General features: G+C 31.6%; 1 protein-coding gene across 5 annotated transcripts; it reads right to left on the bottom strand.

Moving 5' to 3' along the window:
• LOC109332890 (homeobox-leucine zipper protein HDG5-like) lies at positions 7,998-14,729 on the bottom strand. Of its 5 annotated transcripts, none has more exons than XM_019568027.1 (13): positions 14,569-14,729; positions 14,274-14,323; positions 14,095-14,236; positions 13,841-14,013; positions 13,354-13,471; positions 12,504-12,695; positions 11,433-11,903; positions 10,831-10,932; positions 10,532-10,744; positions 10,178-10,346; positions 9,664-9,932; positions 9,254-9,349; positions 7,998-9,141 (listed from the first exon to the last, which is right to left on the bottom strand). In XM_019568027.1, the coding sequence occupies exons 3-13, from the start codon at positions 14,230-14,232 to the stop codon at positions 8,671-8,673; spliced, it is 2,412 nt and encodes an 803-aa protein (XP_019423572.1). In that variant the 5' UTR covers positions 14,233-14,236; positions 14,274-14,323; positions 14,569-14,729; the 3' UTR covers positions 7,998-8,670. The 5 variants fall into 5 exon arrangements, with proteins under 5 accessions (XP_019423572.1, XP_019423573.1, XP_019423571.1 ...); XM_019568028.1 differs by having other exon boundaries at positions 14,631-14,721; XM_019568026.1 differs by having other exon boundaries at positions 14,095-14,323.

The raw sequence follows: 21,059 nt of genomic DNA, 5'->3' as shown, positions 1-21,059 counted from the left end.
CCAGCTATAATTGATGATGGGTAAGCATCATACTGATTAATGTGACATTAATCACCTATTCCAATTTCATGTTTTGGTCTAATGAAAAAGTCTAACTAATTAAAAAGTCTAAAAATAAAAAATGAACAGATTTATATTACTCCAAGAAAGTTAACTCACTAAAAACACAAAGACATAATCATTTTGGATACAAAATTTCGGTTGTATTTAATGAGGGTAAGCTTTGGATGTTATCAATTTCCATAGCACCCAACGACCTTGGAAGTTAAATAACCCAAAATGGGGTGAATGACCCTATCAATGGGAGTGTTTCAGTGACATGGTCCAAATTCCAAGTTGGTCGTAAAATAAGACAAAAAAGGAACTATTAGGAAAAAGGTTTTGGTATAAAATGTAGATCACGTCCTAATACTTTTCCTTATTTTAGATTACTACCTTTCTTATCTAGAAGGGTTTTATAATATTCTATGTTTAAATTGAAAGTCGATGAGACCTTCATCATTGACAAGTTTCCATCAAGTCCAAATATGGAGTAATAAATAAAACAAATCTAAAATTAACTCACGAAATGATTAGGAAATAAACAACTCAAGTGATGAGTGGGAGAAACTGCATTAGAAAATGAACATGCCGCAAGAATTTCAAGCATTTATGGGCACATGGTTATTGACTGGGTTCATATGTTCAATACTCTGCACCCATTTATCTAAACGGCTAATCGTTCAGCTTGGCTAAAAATTAGTTGAGCTGATTGTTTTGCCAAAAAAAAGAAACAAAAAGCAATCTTGAAATATAAATATATATAAAAAATATATGCATTGACAATTAAAAAAATTTATATACTATTAACGAATCATTCATTATTTATTTTTAGTCGTCGTTGATTCTTCAAAACAAGAATACAAATAAATTATGTATGATGTATTAACTATATATAATATATTACATTCATACGTGTATATATATATATATATATATATATATAGCTGATTATGATACCAATTCCAGTCCCATTGAGAATTAAGGCCATGTTATATGTGCTGATTTGGTTTAATTTTTTGAAAGATAATAATTTAGATTGAAAGAAAATCCCGCTTAATCTAGTTAGATTCCTCTTTGTACTAGTTTAGGTTATTAAGAAAACAATTAGTAGATAATAGTACATCAAAAAATGGAAAGAGTCTTCCTGTCTCAATTTTACATCAAAAAATGGAAAGAGTCTTTCTACCTTCTACTAGGAGGAAGATTGATACATTGTAAAATGGAGAAAATTTTAGAAGAAAAGTTAAAAATGATTATTAATTTAGATGAGAAAAATATTTAAACAAATAAGGGTAAATTAAAAATACATTCTTATTTTGAGTTTATAAAACATAAAATATTGTACAAAAGGAAGGGGTAACAAAAGAGGAGTCATGCATTCAGTGATCGTAAAAACCTATAGGTTACTGCTAATAAAAGTTAGAATTTGTTTCTTCAGTAGGGCATGTATGTAACACTAGTTCATAAATGAAAGGGCTCATTTGACAGTGTTTAAAAAAGCAAAGCTTGTCAATCAACAAAAAGATGGTCGTGTTTCTTAAAATAGAGGCATCATTATTAATGTCTCTATATACGTAATGTGTGGGGATTTTTTTTGACTGGGTGTGAACTATGAGTGAACAGATATTGGATGTTACACTTTTTTTCTCAAAAAAGGAAGTTATGGATAAGATTTTATATATTTGACTATTTATGAAATATTGTACAAATATATATAAAGGGCACTTTGACTCAATGAGCACACAAAAGGGTGTATATGCCCATAAGAATATACCAAAACTAGAATTTTATTATGGAGGTAAACTATTTGGTGTGTCCTGTAAATTAACCAGAAACCATAATGCTATGAAATCTTTTGAAGAATATTCTGTAATCATTTGTTGATGCATTTAATAAGGCCAATTATATTGACCAAAGTCCCATGTGCATTGTTATACTACTTGACCTTATTCTATAAAAAACAAATACTACTTGACCTCATGCTAATGCACTAAAGCACAAGCATGTGTTTCTATATATAATTGTTCAACTATTCCCTTAAAAAATACACACGTCTAATATCTATGTATTGATAATATAAAATCAACTATTCCCTTAAAAAATACACACTATTTATGCTTTTTAGTCTAATATCTATGTATTGATAATATAAAATTATGTACACAATCAATATTATTTTTATTTAAGAATCAATAATAATTAAAAATAATGATATATGATATTATAACATTGTAAAAAACTTTCACACTGTCGACACATATATCTTTTACTTGTATTTTTAAAGTTAGTGTATACATTTAATAAATTATTAAAAATGTTATACTTTGGCTAAAATATCCTTATTAATTTTATTAGAGAAAGAAGAAGAGTAAAATGATTAATGATAAATACAATCATTGAATATGGAAGGAAAAAAATGAACTAAGCTTTTATTATAAACAATTAAGTTCTAAAATAAATAAAAAGTGTTAATCACATTGATTGAAATAATATATAACCGTTTAACTAACATAATTCATTGTATAAATTATTTCCGTTGACTTGTGTTAAATATTGTATTATTAAATTAAGAACACGATATATCCTCTTATAAATTATTTTACTCATTAAAAAGTGATATACTAACATATATTCTAAATAATATCTTATTTATTAATAATTGATTTATAAATAATATATAAAGTTGATATAAAAACATTTAGTAAAAGAATTTGTGAATTAACTATTATCCACTAAGTACCAATAAAAACGCTTACAAAGAAAGAGAAAACAAAGGTGGGAATTGATTCCCCCGAGGCCTAGAAAATCCAGAAGAAGAAAAAACGAAGCATTTCCATCATAAAACAACGAGGCATGGAAAAGGAAATAAAAGATATCATTTTCAAAGTCAGAACTTAGACTAACTTCATTTTCAATAATGATCACCTTGACTATCTTATTCTATATATAACGCAGGTTAAGGATAAGTACTATTGTACAAGGTTATGAAACCGATTGGACAAGAATATATTTGACTACGTAACCTATGTTCACTATAAAAAACAAAAAATATCATGTGAACATGAAAACAAAACTAGAAGAAGAACTAGCAGACACGTAGAAAGCTAGCTTACCTAAACCAGTCTTCATCTTTGACCAAAAAGCATGGCATTTACTAACTCACATCTTTGTAAAATAATGGATAAAAAGTGTTAGTATCCTCATCTTCAAAAAAAATAAATTGAAATACAACTTTTAATAATATATTTATTGTTTCATTACAATAAAATTATACTTTTATTATTAAAATAAAGAGATAAATATGCACTTACCTCTCCATTTTGTGAATTTGTAGTGGAAAATACTTATTGGGCACAACATTTTCATCTACCATTTTGAGACCGGTGGTTGACCAAATCCTTTAAGATTTCCTTTGATGCCAACTTTTCTAGGACTTGTGTAACATTTTCCTCCTTTTTGACCCACGTTTCCAAAGCTTGCGTCTCCACATATAATACTCTTATATATTTTCCTTAGATACTCTTTAAAAAATTGTTTAATATACTTTATACCATGGGTGAGAAAAACCACAAATAGCACGTGTAAAATTAAATTCGTTGAACTTGGAACATTGCGACACATTTTGAAAGGGAACAAAAACAGTATAAGGAATGGAAAATGAATGGAAACTAAGTGTTTTATTTATATATGGAGAGTATAGTATTCATTTATGGCAAAGGAAGCTACCACGTATTAGGGTAGCCAAAAAGAAAAAGTTGAAACCAACTTTTGAACTTTATCATTTATGGGCGCATTGGTAACTAAGGTGTGTCCACATTTAGTTGAAAACCACGGTCTTCAACAACTCAGAGAGCCTAAAATTAATAGCCACATATTTTTTTTAAAGATGTGTTCCTTTGGCTGCGCAGTCACTGTTAACATAGCACTTTTACTTAACCCCACTTATTTTATTCTCTGGAATCAATTATGTTATGTATGTGCCTTATTCCAGTACCAATGCCCCAATGGTCCAATAGATATATATGGTTTTGCTTGCATGGGTTTTGCCACCAGATCTCTTATACATTTAAGGCATGATTATGTTTCGCTTTATTATTTTTGAAAAAAATCACCCTTTTTCTACACAAAGTCATATTCATTTTATATTAACTTCAATAATAGATTTACATCTTAGTTATGATTTGAAACATTACCCAATGAAAAATCATCTTATATTTAACAAGTAAAAATCCAGCATTTTATAATTTGACTTTAGGCCACAGAATGTCTTGGGCCACCTTTATTATTTTAAGCACAACTAAACTAATTCAGTGGTATAATTAATTTTGCTCAATTACATATGTTTCTAGAGAAAAAAGTATATCCACTGAAAGTGTATGAGTTTTATACTTCATCATTGTATCATCCACTCTGCTAATATCCAATTATTATTGATGTTTCGAATAAAAATAATACAAATGAATGGTAGACAACTTGTCAAATTTCATATAAGGTTATATATATATATATATATATATATATAAGTATCGGTTGGTTCTACCAAATTTTTGGCCGAAATTTGAAGTTCCAAATTTATGGCAACATACCACGCAAGTTGGTGTTTCAGTGTTGTTTTGGTGGTTGTAGTTTTCGTTATCAGAATCCCCTGATGCTTGTGAAGTTGACCTCTGCTTTATATTAATATTCTAGTGGTTGGTGGGTTAATTGTTTTTGCATCATCCCTCCTCTTCCACTCTTGACCCATTTTAATTTATTGATTCCTCAACACATCAACCATGTTAGTTTTTTTTATTGATTTTGTTTTGAAAAATGCCATGATAACATAATAAATACTTTGTTTTAAACGAATTGAACTTCATACTGGAATTACCCAATGATGAGGTACCGTTTCAAGTTTGTTTAGTTTTTTCTATTGAACAATAGGAACATACTTGTTATTATATGATGAAGATAACAGTTCAACCAACAAACATTGCATTAGATATGTTTTTATTAAAAAACATTGCGTTAGATACTAAGCAAATAGGAAATCACTTTATATAGATATTAATTGTTTAAAATTTTAAAGTAGTTGATCCTTATTATAAGTTAGAATCTCTGTTAACAACTTGGTTAGGAGTTTTTTTAATAAACAAAAAAACAAAGTTCCAATCATGTGTTGGAGTCAACTACTCAACTTACAACACATCAACTAAATATATCCCTTTGGTTCTGTCAAAAGAAGGTCGTTTGTGTCAAACTAAATTCACAAGGATATTTTTTTGCTTTTATCATGTCGAGTGATTGACAAAACTAAGATTTGAACTTTTCATCAGAGGGGGGGAAATTATGGCTAATTTTGTTTAAAAGATATCAGAAATACATTCTACATGTTTAACGAGTATTAATTATTTTTTATTAAATAATTATTGACTTTAAGATGGCAATGGATTGGATCAAGTGATTTAAATTAGATTTGGGCTTGAATAGTATATAACCCGCATTATATATTTCAGCTCATTGAGATCGGTCCATTTGACATATATAATGATGATAGATTAATCCACGTTTTATTTTCACCTTTTAGAAAATCTATAAGATAAAATCTCTATTTTTTGTATATATGCTTTGTTGATAAAAATAAAATATTTTGAAATTTAGTATAAATGTTTGGTAAACAATCAAAACTAGTAAATCCTAAAAATCCCAGTACTACAAGTTAGCAAAAAAATATTTGAAATTTCAATAGATTGCGACCCACGACCATGAGAAATACAATTTTATATAGCCTCGATCATTTGGCCACATGCCCCTTTACATATTATATACTCTAAAATAATATATCGTGACTAGGTGTTGAAAACCAGCGATAACTTTAATTAAGATGTTCAGAATTAATGAATGTGTTGAACTTCTTCGGAGATTGGCTTAAAGGGCCTCAAACATTGACCCTCTTGAAACCTTGACTGAGTTTGTTTTTTAGACAGTGATAATGTTTTGTTAGGCAAAGACCCGTAAACTTGGACTAACCTTTTTGTTCTTGAATGGGTCAAAATCAAAACGACAATATAACCAAAATATGCCATTAATTATGTATATATGTCTTGGTTGTCACTTTTCTATACGACATTTACTCATTCCTTTCTGAGAATCTTCTACTTTCGATGTCATTGTTGGAGCTATAGTTTCCATTATCTCCTACAACTTTTTTCTTTTCTTTTTATAGCATGTTTATGTATGGATGGAATCTTGGTCAAATATAAGTTCTGAACTTTTGCTTCCCCACCTTTCACCTCTTTCTTAAAGCTCACATCATAATTTAATAAAAAAGATTTGAGTTTGATACCTAAGAACTTGTAAAATTAAGTTTTCTAAAACAGTCCCATGACTAAACTAATCTAAGACGTTTCATTAACTAGAGTAGACAACAATATTACTCGACCCATAATGAGAATTTGGGGAAAGGGAATTGTTGATTTTATAGGGAAAGAAAAATTACGTTTATTTTCGTTTTTTATTTCTAGGAAAATACGAAAGTGGTCAACTACTAGTAGAAAATTATACAAAAGGATGTGATGTAGTTTGTCCTCTCTCGTTCCCCCATAAGATTTATCATTTAGAATTCGAGTAAGATTCAAATCAATTATTAGAGTATCCATTAAATAATGAATTAATTTTTAGGTAACAAAAGTGAAATTGCAAAATCAAATGTCAATATGTAAAGGGCTACATCAGAACGGCCCATAACAAAAGTACAGCCTGATTGTGGGACAGGAACACACAAGGGCCCATGACTTTATTTTTTGTACTACCAAGAGTATCTCTCACCTTTTTGCGAACAAATCTCTTTCGGAATTCATAACTGCCCCACCCATGACTTTGTTTAAAACAAAAAATTTAAAATAAAATAAATATTAATATTTAACCTATTAATTATTTAAATTAATAATCAAATATTTTAATGGAGTTAAAGATGTGGCAAACAAAGTTCTCGACTTAGTCTACAATTATGAACACAAGAAAAACAAGGAGAATTGTACTGAGGGAAGAAAAGGATAGATAGAGAGCCCAAGGGAGACACATTTGATATGGACTTCAACAGAAATTATACCTATTGATTTGTTAAAGTTAGCTCCAATACAATGTAATGTTTCTTATTCCAATGGGAATACCTATTGATTCAACAGAAATAATACCTACTTAAAATGCGTGGCAACAACTCTTGCTAAGAATTCAACCTCTCATCACTAATGTCATGGTCAAACCTTTCATTTCACCAAAGGGAACAAAGTTGGTGGCAGTTCCAAGAAGGAGGTTGAGAAAAATGTGTACCTCAGAAAGGCCTACAAGTAAAAACAACCTGGGTAATTTTTTTTTGTCAAAGGAGAAGGCTAACAAAAACAAAGTAACAATGTGATGGTGAACCCAAGTGTGACAACCTTCATTTAGTTTTTGAGGTTTTTTTACATACACGTAATGATAAAGGAAAAATATTAAAATAAAAAATTAATTTGATTTGTTTGAAGATAATTTATTGAATTTAGGATATTCAAATAAAACTACCAAATATAGATAGAAGAGTTCTAGATTATAAAGTTAGGTAGAAGCATTTTAAATGAAAGTTATAGCAACTGAAATTTCTGAATATATAAATGCTTAGATGTGCCATTAGGAAATTTAACATTTCTACTTCCTCCTTTCACTCTCCTATTGACTTCTTCAGTCATGCAATTATATAAGCCACATGAATTTGACCACTTATGATTTGGAACATAACCCAAGAAACTATTTTACCTATTTTATTTGATGAACATTCCATACCGAGCTTCCTCTATTACTCAATGTGACACTCTTAATAATCATAATAAAACTGAAGGAAAGCTTAGACAAACCAAAACAGAATCAGAATAAAATTAAGGGAAAATAACGCAAATGAGATAATATAAAGTTCTCTGGTGCTGATAAAGTAAGTTAACTATGATTCAATAAAGCAAGTTAAGTTGAATCATCATAAACATTGAAATGAACAGTAGTAAAGGCTGATATAGAAGCAGGAGTCAATACCCGAACCACCACTACCCTTAAATACTAACTAGTTAAGGCCATCACGTACCAAACGAAAATGGCCTTACAAGAAAAGCCAAGGGTACTATCTGGTGCGTTCTTGACTCCCCTAGTCCCTCTACCCCACACATTACATATAAATTCCATTCCATTGTACCCTCACACTAGTACAAAACACACACATTGATAAATACCACACAACTTAATTTTCTAAGACACACTCACCTATCTCATTAATTCCTAGTCAAACACATCTTTATTTAAAAAATTCTTACTCATGTTGCTTCCCCATCTAGTCTAGTTACCCTTCAATGATTTCTAGTCTATTGACTTCTTATTACACGAGAAATACTAGCAACACATTCTTTTCAATAACACTTTTAAATTTCTGGTGAATTTCATGTGGAACCCACTAAATCACATCCTAGTGGGTCTCACATGAATTTCACATATTAATAATGAGTATGATGAAGAGAGCTTTGTAAAAGAGTATGTTGCTAGCATTCCATACTAACTACAACTATAAGCCCATAAATCCAAGATCGTAGGAGAATGAAACATGGGTAAGAAGAAATCAAGTTTTCACTACTTAGGGGGTGCACCACTAGTGGTGGGTTCAGTGCAAGATCCAACAAAAGTGCCATTATTCTCAAGATGAGAGCTGTTAGTGCTGCTGCAAAGAGCAGCTTCAATCTGATGCATGGTGTTGCAGAGGTGGTTGTTGATTGCGGTCACGCTTGAAAGATTAAGCTTTGCAGATGGGATTGTGCTTGCAAGAACTTGAAGCCCAGCAGTGAGAAGACACCCTGAATTGACACTTGTAGTAGTATTTGGCAAAGGTCCTGTGACAGGTTCAGAAGTACCAATGTTTGGTGAGTCCATTGGCACTATCATGAACCCTTGTGGAAGAAGGGCAATGCAGGAAGGGTCTTCACCACTCATTGCTAGCTGAATGGAATCAACATCAATGGTGGTGTAGACTACAAGGCTTCCAGATTGATCAGTGCAACTCTCTTGCAGCATAAGCTCCACGTTCTGGGATGAGTTGCTTGCTACCTGCATTTGAAAGAAAGCCTTAGGGTTTTGAAAAAAAAACTTCACTGGAATTCAAATTAGGTTCAATTCAATTGATAACAGTGCGGTCGGCTTATTTGGTAAATGATCTTACATTTATACGAAGAAGTGAAATGCAGTTTCCTGGATGTGAACCATTAGCAATATGAGCCACTTCATTCAATGAGTTCCCATTGGAAAGAGCATCCATCTAGTGTTGGAAAAAAATTAGGTATACAAATGTTACTGCTATCCAAATGTAAGAAAGTTAGGTATATTCATGAACCATTTTTATGCATGTTACTGCTATACAAAAGTATAGTTACTAAAATGTATTGTTACCATAATAGACTAATAATGGATTTCCATGACATATTAAAAGATCATCAGTTCATACTGTTAAGAGAATACTATGTGTAACAATTATAATCCTTATTTGGTTAGCCATTGCAAGAGAATGAATTGAGGAATGATTAAATGTAAATGATTCATCATAGAATGGATAGTAAGATTTATTTGAACAACCTGAGATCTGTGGCGTTCATCCCTGAGGAGATCAAAGACCTTGGTGTGAGAAAAGGGCAGCCAAATGGTTGAAACGGCCCCGAGAATGACCCCATTAGGCTGACCGGGCTCTGTGATTTTCCTAGTTGTGATCCTAACCGTGTCTTCAGGGGAATCAGATATGGCTGTCCATGATTGACCACTTGAGGTACTCATGTTAAGGCTAAATGTTCGAATCATTCTTTGTGCTAGACTCATCAAATTCTTTCTTGCTTCGGGCGAGGGTATCACTACAATATACAAGTCAATTTTGGGTGAAAAATTATCACCACAAACTAGCCCATTATTTTATGTAACACTATATAGTGACATTTTAGAGTAACATTAAATGTTTGGTAACATTATATTCTCTAATGTAATAATGAATATATATAGTATATGTATAACTTGGTCTAACATTATATGTTTTGAAACAGTATATGAATAGCTTGATCTATAATGCATTTAACATTGACAAAGATAATATTTTGAGAACCTCCAAGATCTGATATATTTCTGGCCATGAGGCTTGCGACCCTCTCACATTGTCTCTGCAAAACTCCTAACCAGCGTTGTGCTCCAAATGCCATTCCACCATAAACAAAGTTACTGAATATCTGATGTACTGGTTTCTCTTCTACTTCTGCATGCTCAACCCAAGTTACCTACACAGATATCAAGGATTACATTCACATCAGAGGATCCTTAATGCATGTTATGGAATCAAAAATCCAAATCCAAAAGAAAAGACATAACATGCTATAGAAATTTCTTGGATTAAAATAATTATAAAAGGTGAAAACTTGGTAAAAACTAAAACACAAAATAGTACTTCAGAAATAGGAGTTACCCTTGAATACCCATTTGGCATATCTTGAATCACACAACCGGAGCACCTTCTGCAGTATCTAGGATAAGAAGGGTGAATATTTTCATGAAAGCTATCAATCGGAAAATCAACAATGGCCCAGGTTCCCTGCTCAGCATTTTGTTGACAATATCGAAGGAAATGAGTCTCACGAGTGGACACCAAAGGAGAAAGAACTTGAAGCTCCGCGTACATCTATAAAAGTGAGCAATACATGTCACTATACATCAGATTTATGTTATACTAGCTATTCAATATTTACGCATGAATTTGACACTTACCAACTGAAGAGACCCACATGCATGACCAGAAGCACCAGAAGATATAATTTGCACCGTTTTTGCTCTAGAAACCATTGTTGGAAACAGCTCCATCCATTTTTGCTAAAATATAAAAAAGCAGTGCCATAGATCATTTTGTGTGGACAGCATTATATTTTTTACGCACCTTACTAATCTTTTTTAAAATATAGATATCATGAGCAACATTATATTTGGAATAATTATTTGTACGATCTAACTCCTATTTACGGAGAAACACACTTCTATATTTTTTTTAAATGTAGATATAAATTTTTTGATGTACAAAACATATACATGAAAAAAATTTATAGGGAGATACACATGTGGATAGTATAAAGAGGGGAAATCAACCAGTGTTTATGTAGGCATATGGCATACACTAAGGTGAGACTGATTAAATAGTAATATTAATTTATTTACTACTATTATTTATAAGAGCATAAAGTAATATGGTGAGGCCATTTTGCATATTAAAATAGTAAAATGTAAATATGTAACCCTTTTTCTGAAGGATAGAAAATTAATCATTTGGCCTAAAAGCAAGAGAAGTATGGTTAATAACAATTTCAAGAATTACTTACAGCATCAAGGAAGGCATCAACAAGAGTAACACTATTCATTATAATCACAGCACTGTCACGGCTAGCTTCTCTCCTTACTTCACTTCGGTGCTGGAGATTCAAAGGCCATGGAAACATCCTTGCGTGCTCCTCAAAATTAAGAACTTCCATTACATTCTCACTGTTTCGGATCCAAAGTGGTTCATGTGTCTGACACATCCTCACAAGCTCATCCATGGAAGAGGCTGCAAGGTCCAATGCTAGAGACTTCTCTTCTTCCATTAAAAGACAACCCTCTGGGAATGATGAGGCTTCAGGAGGTGGCAACATTGGTACAGGAATCATTTGTGTGCAAGGTATAGGATCTGTGAAGTGTCTTGGGTATATGCACATGTCTAAATCCAATGATTGGTCCATAAGAGAAGGTGGTGGTGCCATGGTTTGGATTTGGCGGCCGGTGTATCTTGATGTCAGACAACACACACGTTCTAACTGCAAAACATTCACATACTCAAAATCAAATCATTGATTCATCTTGATTAATTAATATTTCACGTTTTTCTTTTAATGGTAAATGACCCATTGTTATTTGCACACCAGAAATTTTATATTGTTTCAACACCAAAACACTCAATTATTAGATAATAAAGTGTATAAATTGGTTCATGAAATTATCACTAACATATTACCAGTTCGTGAAGTAATTTATAAATATTCCTTTTGACGTAATTTATAAAAAAAATTAGCTGGTGTAACAGTAAAAAAAAATTGGTGTGTAAAGACCTCAGGATACTCTTTTAATAAATAGATTACAAAAAGAAGTTTCCTATTTTTTTTCTTGCCATTCATAGAACATAAATAGCACCGAGCATGAATAATGTTCACATATAGATGTATGTGGTTAATGAACTAGGATTAGTAGGATACTTGAGAGAGAAATTCTGTGTATTCTATGTAATCTTCAGGATAAAAGTGTCAATAAAAATATACAAAGTGTCATTAATAGAGACCATTATCAAGGTGCTTAATTATCCATGAAATTTTCTGAACAGATGCTTTAATTATCTACAATAATAAGAGTATATAAAATACCTCTTCTCTTAAGCGAGCATTTTCAAGGCGAAGCTGTTGTTCATCCAATCCCATATCAGCTCCCATGATTCCAGGACCACCACAATTGGGACATATAATATTACGCAGCGCTGCTTGAAGCCTATAGTTATCATTCTTTAGACTCTCATTTTCAGCTCTAAGTATCACATTATCTGCTCGATCTTGTTGTGCCTATATATAATAACCCCACATTATTAAAAACCAACATGCATGACATGATTATTGCAATGAAACAATGAAATATTTATTATTTGTATTGTTACCTACATGTGTAGTAATGGCGATCACTTATATATAAATTTAATAAATGTAATTCGGAGTAGACTAAAGTATATAAATGCTTTTAAAACTTATAGTAATGAAGGAATACCCTTCATTCTTGTAACCCTAAAACCGTAATGATGTAAGGCAATAAATATGAGTACCCACTTGAGACCACATGTACAGGTAGGGTTTAATGCGTTACATTAATGCAATCCAGACTGTATGATGGACAAGCCAAGAAACATATCAGTAAATGAGACTCTTCTGCTTCTCTATTTTTTCAAACAAAATATAATTACTTATACTATTTACTTATTTTTTTAAATTATATGAGTTTTGTGTTATTGTGTAGGTGTGTTTATTAGGGGCATATGAAAATTTTAATTAAGTTGGTAACCAAGGAAATGTGGTTGCATTGGGAAACGTGCGAGGTATGTTAAGTGTGACGTTCCATTTAATGGCGGAATTAAAGAGCAAAGTACCGTTTAGGGTTTTCTTTTGAAAAACGTATTGATGGGAAGGTATGTGTAGAGTGTGGTAATTAAGTAACTCAGCTAGAGTGTACCTTCATCTGGGTTCGGCGATTCTGAAACCAGAACTTGACCTGGCGTGGTTTCAGACCCAGCTCATGGCTCAGTTTCATCCTTTGCTTATCATCTGGGTGTGGACATTCCTTGAATAAACTGCCAATGTTACATTACACATGCCATCAGCAAATATATATAAAAAATATTGATATCTCGCTAATTCTACCATCATCACTTCTAGATTTTAGTAAAAGAGAATACTTATAATTTTGGGTTATCAATCATGTATCAATCTTTCGACATTTTCATGGCAGAAAGTGTTGTTGCAAAAACTTTTGCAGCCGCAATGACCACAACAGTGCAAGATTTTTAACAAAAAACTTATGAAAGATGAACGTTTCCTATTAAAAAATTGCTTGTTTTTTACTAAATTAGTATTAGATTTTTGTCTTTACAAAAACAAATGTGTACATTGGAAGGGAAGGAAAAGGAGATAAATATATATAGAGAGAAAGAGATCCTCACGCTTCCATTTCTTGGATCTGGAGAGCAGTGTGCCTGTGATAACGTTTTTTCTTTGGAGGTTGTTCACCCTCTTGTTCATTCCCGGATTTGTCTTCAACTTGTTCACTACCTGAACCACTCTCCATTTCTTCCTTCCCTGCCAAGATCCCATCTTCTTCTTTCTGTGTAAGAGACTGAAAAGGTTACATAAGGAAAGAAAAAGAAATTGACGAATAAATTCATGTAACTTAAGACTTCATAGGTTAATTAATTACCAAGGGAGGAAAAGGTTGAAAAGGAATGGTAGGCAAGAAGTTGAAGTTAGAGTTCTGAATCGAAGAGGAAAAGAGAGAATCTGAGTTTACTACAACGTTTCCTCCCATATTTGACATAACTTGACAATCCCCATACATTGTTATATATATTGGTTTTTCTCCAAAACACTAGACTTGTGTTGTTGTTTTGTGCTGATGAGAGAAAAACTTTACTTCAGTTGAACCCAACCTGTGTTTGATATTCCAAAATAAAACTTTCCCATATCAGAATCCAAACAATAAAAGCTTAACATTATATCAAAACATTCTTTTTTTAAAGAATCTTTAGACAGCAAAGGCCAAAATCTGAGACAGTATCAAAGAAACAATGTCCAGAACCTTTCAAAGTTTTTTGACATAAATATTACATGATGGAAAAATCAAAAGCACGTGAACAAATATTATAAAAAAATTACAAATATAATTGCAAAATACCAGCATGATCATGAGGAAAGGTGTGAATCTGGTTTTTGAAAATGAAGGGAGACTTTGCTTACCACACTTTGTTATAACTCACACGCAGAAGATGGTCCCTCTCTCCCACACTTTCTCTCAATGTAATGGTGATATTCATAGCGTGTGTTGTTGAAATAAATTCGGTTAATTGAATACTCCCTCCATTATTATGTTGTATTGTTTTGACATTTTTTATTTCAACTTTTATTTAAGAAAATGAACCCATCACTCCCCTTTTCACCCATATTTCTCTATTTCTTTTTAATATAGTTTTTGACATTCATTAAATAAAATTATTTTTATGAAATCATATCAAATTTATAAATAATTTAGTAATTTCTTAAATTATGTAGATATGTATCAATATTCAGATTGAGTAATAATTTACTAAAAAGTAAATGCAGATGGAAAAAAAACCGATCAGAGGCTTTGGTATTTAGTTCCACATGGGGATGTCTTAATGGTCAATTCATGCGTTTCCCACGCCTTTCACCAAAGTCAAACCATTTTCAATCAAAACTCTCAACCACGCGCGGTGTGTCTAATGTAGTAATGTGATGTTTATAGTAATGTGATGTTTAAAATGGGTAATTCACCCTCCTTGACTGAAAAATTCTTGAAATTGACCATGAAATTGCCGATTTTTGTATTCTTTTTTCTCTGACTCCCCCCAAAATTAACACTAGGGGGAGTTTTATTAACTTCTATATTTTTATTTCTCCCCCTAAATCGATAATGAAGGAGTTTTTATTTTTTTCTCTCTCCCCTAAATCGACAATGAGGAAGTTTTTTATTTTTTTAATTTGTGGGAATTATATTATTAGTTTTAGGGCTTATTTTTTCAAACACTAACCCTAACAACACACAACATAATAAATTTTGTCAACCAAACCATAACAACAACACACAATAATGAAATATTTTTTGTCATTCCAGAAATTAAAATTTTAATGGTTTAAACAATTAAAAATTTATATTGTCAGATTTTGTTTTTTTGTATAATATTAGTGTTGCAAAAAATATCATGTTGTGTGTTGTTAGGTTAGAGTTGACAAAAATTATTATGTTGTGTGTTGTTAGGGTTAGTGTATGAAAAAATAAATCCTAAAACTAATAATATAACTCCCACAAATTAAAAAAAATCAAAAACTCCCCATTGTCGATTTAGGGGAGAAAAAACATAAAAAAAACAAGAACTCCCCCATTGCCGATTTAGGGGGAGGAGAAAAAAATAAAAAAATATATATAAATCTCCCGCATTGACGATTTAGGGGGAGAGGGTAAAAAAATAGAAGTTAATAAAACTCCCCTAGTGCCGATTTTGGGGGAGTCAGAGAAAAAAGAATACAAAAATCGGTAATTCCATTGCTGATTTTAGGAAAATTACATTAGTTTTTTAATTTTCTTCAAATCCAGCCTGTTGGTGACTGACTTCGTCATGCACAGACTTTCCAGCTTCAACCATAATGAAACATCTGTAGTTTCATCTGACACTTCTCGTAGAATTTCTTCTCCCAAGCACAATAAAATTGCATTATATGTTTTTTCCAGGTTTTCATCATTCTCGTCCTCGGTCAAACTATGTGGTATCTTGTTTCTACCTTCCAAGACTTTGCCCAAGCCTTGATGAACTAGTAAAACTTTCATCTTCAATCGCCACAGGTTGAAATCATTTTCTCCATTAAATTTCTCCAAATCAAATTTAACATTCGCCATGATAACCATATACCGGAACACTAACGCAGTCCATGAACATACACCAGGAAAGTTCTCAGGAAGGAGAGGTGGGTCTTAACAGACACGCTTAAATATCAGGTATTTCCTAAGATAAAACTTTATTAGACATGCACTTTCACACTATTATACTTTTCCAGTATGAAAAGAAAGAATACTAAGAATTTTCTTTTAGATCGTACGACTTAGCATGCAAGAGCTCTACAAGCTCTGATACCAGTTTGTTGGAGCGGAAGACTCATGGAGAAAATATAATAGAGAAAATGACATCGAGAATTTAATGTGCACTAAGCCAAGTACACCCAATTTCACTCTCACACAAGTATTTCTTACACAATTAGAACAAGAGAACAAGAAGAGAGAATATGCACTAAGCTAAGTATTTGATGTGTCTTACAATGACATAGAGCACTCCTATTTATAGCCAAAACTCTTGAAGATTATGTGGCAAAAAAAAAAAGCATTAATGTTGATTTCACCATAGCCACTTCTTTTTGGTTTGGCTCAAGAAAGTATTTTCATCATTTTTTTCTTTTAGTCAATATTCAATAATATTTTAGATAAGCTAAACTCTTCCTTTTTTCATGAATATGGGCCAAAATATATTAGGTCATTAAACAATAAGGAGTGATTCGTTTACACTCAAGTTAAGTTACACTAGTTATATTCAATCTTAACCCTTCATTTTTTTAAATTCAATTGACCAAATGGGTGAGTGCAAGAAACGTATTAAATAACTTTTAAATTTCACTCATTTTATCTATTGAATTTAAAAAAATAAACGACTTAGATTAAGTGTAACTATAATAACTTAACTTGAGTGTAAAGAAATTCTTTTTCTTGAACAATAACCTATAACTTCCCATGTTTAACCACAATTATTTGGTCAAAGCTTTCTTAAAACCGTATATAATTAAATAGTTTGAGTTCAAATTAATATTTTTAACCTAATTACATTTACACGTACCAATAAAATTAGTTAAACTTAGTTAACATCATTGGTTCCCATTTAAGAATACTACAACATTATTGAAATACTTCGTAATTGATAGTTTCAAAGACATAAAACTTTTAATTTAATAAACTATCCCAGAGCTCCTAGAACAATTGAGGTGACTTGGAGTCCATGTACTGCATTATTTCTCACATTTTCATGCAAGAAAATTCTTGTGTTGATAAGTTGGCTAATTATAGTATCCTTTCCAAAACCAATTCTTATTGGAATGTTATTGATTTTATTTCAAATGATTATTATAAGAATAGGCTTGGTTTTCTAAACTATAGATTTGTCTCTTTCTAATTCTCTCTTATAACTTGTTTCATCTAATATATTTTGGAGTGTAGTTGCACTTCTGGCTTAAAAAATATATATTTATAAATGGATATCTCTTCATAAAATAAAATTTTACCAACGCCTAAATGTGATTAGCCTGACTAGACCTTCCTTCCATTTTCTTAACCTAACTAGTGAATATTGTAATATAGAATAAAATAGTATATTTGGTATGATTTATTTAATATTAGTTGAATATTGTAAAATGGTGTGTAACTAGAAACAAATAAACTTTCTAAAATGCATTTATAAAAAGTACCATGTGAGTCTTTTGCTTTCATGAATTTTGTCAGGGTGAAAGCACGCGCCGTGTTGGCGATGGTTTCTTTATCAGTGATTGCAATAGATTTTACCCGAGATTGAGAGTAAAGTATTGACTTGCAATAGAAAAGAAGCGTTGAAGGGCAGTAATCTAAAAACTCATGGTAAATAGAGTGATACAAAGTATGGAACAACAAATGTGCTCCCAATCTAGAATGACCATTAAGTTATGGGGTCAAATAGATCACAGCCGTCAATTTATAGTGAGTGGACCCCATGATATGATGAACGAGTTTTTACTGCATCATCAGAGTTTTGCATGGAAGAAACGTTTCGGATGGGGCCATGGGGGAAGATGGGTGACTTTAATGAGGTTTGACACTGAAACAGTGAAACCAATTAGATCAATGAAGGTCAATTTCAAATGGGGACCACACCATCTCTCTATGGAATTAAATTGGGATAGAAACTAGACACAGACTTTATTATTTTGAGAAGTTTAGTTATGAAATTCTTCAAGAAATTTATATTTTACATCATGGGGATTGAGGGGACTCCAACCTATAGTTTCATGGTTGGGTTAAATATGTCAACTTGTGTTGCTTTCATGGAATTCTTAGTGCATCTAAAAAAATTGATTTTGCTGCTAATGGTGTGCTTAAATTTGGAAATTTTCAGTTTTAGAAGAAATCATGGAGTAGATAGTAATACTAACAATAAAGGAATGCACATAATTAACCGAAAATTGACAAGCTTGGAGCCATGGAATGCTACTAATCAAGGTTTGGTTTTTGTGACATGTTAATGCTTTATAGCATCATACTACATCCTCTACGTATATGTTTTGACATTTTTTTTAAAGTAAGACTTATTTATATATTTTTCCTCATACTATATTCTTATTTATTGCATCCCTTTTTACCTTCTTTTCTCTTAATTATAAGATATACTAATTTTTTATATTTTTTAATAGATAAAGAGTGTGAACTGATGTGCCTTAAAAAGCCCTATGCTATTGTCCAAATACAAAAAAAAAAATCAAATTGTCTTTATTGTTTTTTGGTAATGGGGACAAGTAAAAATAAAGAAAAAGAAAAATGAATATTGGACTTATGGGAATAAAGGGAAAAAAAACATTTTTCTAATCCATATGTGAATGGCCCGCATTTTATGGGCCTGGGAAAATAGATTAGTTGAGCGTTATATACCCAAATAGAGAAATTTAATTAATGATGAACTAATTAGATTAATTAATAAACCTTATGAGTGTTGAGGAAATTTTGCTGCTGATCCGTAAGGTCATCAAAATGGGTTATTCTGTAGAAGTAGTGTTTGGTTTTTGCTCTGTTGTTTTATATCCACCTGCAAAAGAAAGAAAAAACAAACTGATAGGCCCAACCACTAATGATGTTGATGATGATTCATAAAGGTCCACAAGAGTTAAGCATAGATTGATATTTATGTATTTTTCAAAAACTAAAGACTAGTGTTCGGATCTAAAAAAGGTTTAACTTTTCTGCAAATGAAAATTGTTCATAGGGCTGACAATGAACCGAACCAATTCGATATTCGTTCGAAATTCGATTCGTTATTTAGCTCAATAAACTTGGTTCATGAACCAAATGAGCCAAACTTGAGCTGGAAATTGAGCTCGTTAAATTAACGAATCAAACTCCAATTAGAGAATTGTAGTATTTTTTTAAAAATTTAATTAACTATTTAAGTTGTCCAAATGAACCAATTGAACTGAGACGAACAGTTCGTGAACTTTAACCGAACTGAACTCGAGCTAAAAAAATAACTCGTATCGAACTCGAGTCGAGTTTCAAGCCAAACCAGTCCTTATCGAGCTGAACTCTGATTCGACTTGGTTAGACTCATTTTCAGCCATACTTAAACTACAATATTTTAGATTAATAATACATCATCCTATAAATATGGTGAAAGTTTTCCTAATTATAAGAAAGAGATATTGTCATTTTCTTTACACATAAATATCATTTCCTATGTTCGGATGATTTTTAGAATGATTTTTTTAGGAGATTGTAATATTTTTCCTTTTGATACAATCAATTATGGTTCTAGCATTCTACTATACAATTAATTATGGTTTGAGTATTGTGGATAAAAAAATAATTGTTTGAAGAGTTAATCCTACATACTTATGGATGTTCCCGGCTCGGATAGAATGACCTTCACTGCACGGATATTTGTGGGAAACAAAAAAAAAGTTTCGAGCAAGATTATGAAACTTCAATCTGAGTGGACGGTCTGATCACTACCTGTTAGTTATGACGGGCTTGTACTTTCTCTCGATCGAACTCCCATTTTAATTGTTTTGAGTTGGAGGATGATCCACCAATAAAATCAGAATAACTTGTTTTAACATGTTTTTGTTTTAAATTAAAAGGGGTCGAAATCGGAAAACAACGAGGGAAGGAAGCAGCATTGAACAGCAAGGACTGACAATCAGACAATATCTAACCACAACGTTCGACTAGTTAACTATGATTTAAAAAATCACTCTTTGAAACGAAATTAAAGCCCTATCCAGCAGTTGTGGCTAAACATATACCTATATCTATAAACATGAGAATTGGGAGGAATTGAGCCCCAACCTGCCACCATTGCTCCATGACTCGAATCAAACTTTGATTAAGCTAACAATATACTATTTTTTGGGTACAGTAACAATGTGCGTTGCTATCAGAAAAAATATGGTGAGAAGTTATCTTCTTCTACTATTAAAAATCATGACATCTGTACTATTTTGTTTAATTTTAAAAACATTTTTTATAAAAAATAATAAAACATAATACATGTCATGATATGAGTGGTTAGAGGAGATAACTTATCACATATTTTATTCTCTTTCCATATAGAATTGTGTTATTATATATTTTTTAGCAAATTAACCATAACCTAATATATTCCATTCACCCAAAACCTCTCTGCCCTGAATATTCAGTCTAGGATTCTTAGCCAAATCCAAGCAAATTTGACCTCTTTCAACATACATGCCTCCACGTATTGATTTTCATACACGTGCACCATTTACAAAGTGAATGATACCCTCATACCTAATATCATCACACAAATAATTTTTGCACAATAAAATACATTTTGTAATAATATACCACAA

Source organism: Lupinus angustifolius, chromosome LG18 (assembly GCF_001865875.1).
Source record: "Lupinus angustifolius cultivar Tanjil chromosome LG18, LupAngTanjil_v1.0, whole genome shotgun sequence".
Classification (NCBI taxonomy): Eukaryota; Viridiplantae; Streptophyta; class Magnoliopsida; order Fabales; family Fabaceae; genus Lupinus; species Lupinus angustifolius.
This window is presented reverse-complemented; position numbering and strand designations above follow the sequence as displayed.

Excerpts from the sequence above, each read along its gene's own strand:
- LOC109332890 (XM_019568026.1), bottom strand. The coding sequence starts at position 14,232 with ATGTATGGGGATTGTCAAGTTATGTCAAATATGGGAGGAAACGTTGTA. Across the intron at positions 10,347-10,531 it reads TGCCAAATGGGTATTCAAGG|GTAACTTGGGTTGAGCATGC; the intron begins GTAACTCCTATT and ends ATATCTGTGTAG. Across the intron at positions 9,142-9,253 it reads TTTCACTTCTTCGTATAAAT|GTAGCAAGCAACTCATCCCA; the intron begins GTAAGATCATTT and ends TTTCAAATGCAG.